The sequence below is a fragment of the Trichoplax adhaerens genome, genomic scaffold (genome assembly GCF_000150275.1).
Source record: "Trichoplax adhaerens TRIADscaffold_1 genomic scaffold, whole genome shotgun sequence".
NCBI lineage: Eukaryota > Metazoa > Placozoa > Uniplacotomia > Trichoplacea > Trichoplacidae > Trichoplax > Trichoplax adhaerens.
Window position 1 is genome coordinate 13001169 of NW_002060943.1, and position 2571 is coordinate 13003739.

The window sequence follows — 2571 nt, forward strand, 5'->3', positions numbered from 1 at the left end:
GTCACTATTTCCGAAATATAAAATACAAGTAGTTATCTTATACCACGGCTCATTTAACACAATATTTGGATTTTTATCGGAAGGTTCCATTAATAATAGGTGACTGAGAATTAGAAATAAGTTCTATCTAGTTCTAACCTTTGTTGAAGGCAATACGCGAAATGAACACACGTTATTGGAGAAAACTTTAAGGTAATATTCTCGGACCTTAATTTGCTAGAAGAAAGGGAAAAAGTAAAATGTAGATTCATTTCCTTACCAAATTTTAATATTTTAATTTGCAGTAATCTATGTTAACTTGTATTTATTTCGATAGATAATAAAGATAGATTACAATGCAGCTTGATAGATAAAGTATTGTTAAAATGTAGATAAAAATACAAATGAAATACAAGCTAGTTAGCATTGTGAATCTTTACACGATGAAATAGTTGTCTATAAACTTACTCTGGCTGAAATACTGCAGTGGACTTTCTTCGGCTTCTTGCTAAAATCAAGGTAGCTGTTTTCCTTGCTCGCTAGTTTTGCTTCAAAGGTAACATTCATCTTTTTTCTTCCAATTTCCTTATGTAATTTGGCGCCATCAACATCTGTAATACAGGAGGAAAAGGTTAAAATTTTGCTTCCTCTTTGATAAAGCTGAATGTGATGAATTACGCCTGTGAATGAGGTTATCAAGTAATTCGAACTAAAATAGCCAAAGGGTAAATTTTAAAGTTGCTTTATAAAATTGAATCCCGTTCATGGGCTTGAATGGAATGCATTACATCCATGATTGCGGTTATGGAATAATACCACATTAGTATAGAACATTTTATGCTAATGGAGGCTAACGATAAAATTAAAGATACTTTATAAACTTGCATTTCTACAATACCCATCTTCCAAGATGACTTATTAAGGTGAGATAGCCGATTATTCATGAAATAAATGATTTTACGGCACATACACTTCTAAAGATAAACTGTTATTATTCCACCCATCTTACGGCCTTGAATTATTCCTTAATATTTGCGACTTAGTTCATGCTGTCTCCACGGTATCCAAAATAATTTGGTAAACTAAAGATGAGTAAATCGGTTTAGGGTAAATTTCTATCTGTATAATACGTGCAGGAGGATATCACACTAGTGCTGCCGATCTATCATTCTGAGGTAGAAATTTTGGATACTATGAGAAATTTTTATCGTGAAAGTAGAATATTCGTGCAACTTTACGCTCAAAAATAGACGTAATTTACTTTACAATGGATAAGTTTTCTCTTCTACGGGTATTTAGAAATTTCGTAAGAATCCATAATGGCATATTCTATTTACTATAAGAATTTTATCACCAGTATATCTCGTCATCTTTGTACTTACTACTTAAAACAACTAAAGTAAAATCGCCATTCTTTAAGATTACGGAATCATATAGAAGCTGAGCTTTATAGGCACCCTCTTCTCCAATGACTTTCGTTTCCAATTTTTGCTCACTCAAGGCTAACTCGGTGTTAGTTAGAGCAGAAGGATTCCCAATCTATTCCATAAATGAAATTGAAAAGGGGATTTAGCTTATGAAAATGAATTGATGTTACGGTATCAAAACAAACCATATTGCTATAAATTAGTAGTGACAGTTACAAGTTGCAATATTATAGAAGCAATGCCACAGTATTTTGTTACCACTAATGCTATATTCTATTTCGAAGGAACTTTAACGATATAAGGTACTGTAGTCTTATAAAGCAAGAGTGCTTCCTTACCTTCGTAAGCTTCAGATCAAATCGATTTTCCATTGCTTTACAATAATTTCCAAATTTATCTCTGCAGTCAAGTTGCAAGGAATGCACAACATCACGAGTTACAACAATAATGGAGCTAGCAATGCCAATCGTCGATTGCTGAGGATCAGCAGGCCCTAAACAAGATGATTCAAAGTTAGAAACAATAATCCAATTATTTGTTCAATATTTGGATAGATACTTTATGCATTCGATCTCCACTCTTTAGGATGCTATTAAGGTAAGATAGAAGTCCCAGAGGAATGCTATTTCATTATTAGATTCATGTTACCTGCTAGAAATTCCTTTTGAAATGGACTATTGGAAATTTCATTTCCATCTACGCGAATATGGATTTTATATTTTCCTGCTTGATGCAATGTAAAGGAAATATTGACGATATGCGGCAGTAATCGGTTTTCGTTGATATCAGAAACGATGCCAATAGGATTTCCAAGTGGATTCAACATTTCTACTTCTAGGTTAGTTTGTGGTGTGATTGGACAGGCTTGGCCTACCAAAGATACTTGCTATTAAGGTTTAAAAAAGGAATTAGCATGAGGTCTATGTTGATACTATCTAAAGAATAAATGAGATTGTAACATATAGTATCATTTTGCTTTAGCTCGATCTTTAAGAGGAGAAGAAAGAAATTTAGAATAACTCGTGGATTATATTATCATGCTGTTACTGATTTGGTACCTACCGATATAGAAAATTTCAAAGTGCCACCAACGACTTTTGGATCTTTCCACTGCCATGTTACATTGAAATGATTTGCAAATTTACTACGAATATTTTTTATTGCT

At 32.9% G+C, this 2571-nt stretch overlaps 1 protein-coding gene across 1 annotated transcript in view; it reads right to left on the reverse strand.

The window, feature by feature from the left end:
* The window catches only part of TRIADDRAFT_18936 (uncharacterized protein), a gene marked incomplete at both ends in the record, with an annotated part of 6142 nt that extends 3910 nt beyond the window's left edge, over positions 1-2232 (reverse strand). Inside the window, 5 exons of the mRNA XM_002109081.1 lie at positions 139-216; positions 448-590; positions 1362-1518; positions 1745-1899; positions 2055-2232. Coding sequence (XP_002109117.1) covers positions 139-216; positions 448-590; positions 1362-1518; positions 1745-1899; positions 2055-2232 — 711 coding nt within the window. The remainder of the gene's footprint in view (positions 1-138; positions 217-447; positions 591-1361; positions 1519-1744; positions 1900-2054) is intronic.
* Between the last annotated feature and the right edge of the window lie 339 nt (positions 2233-2571).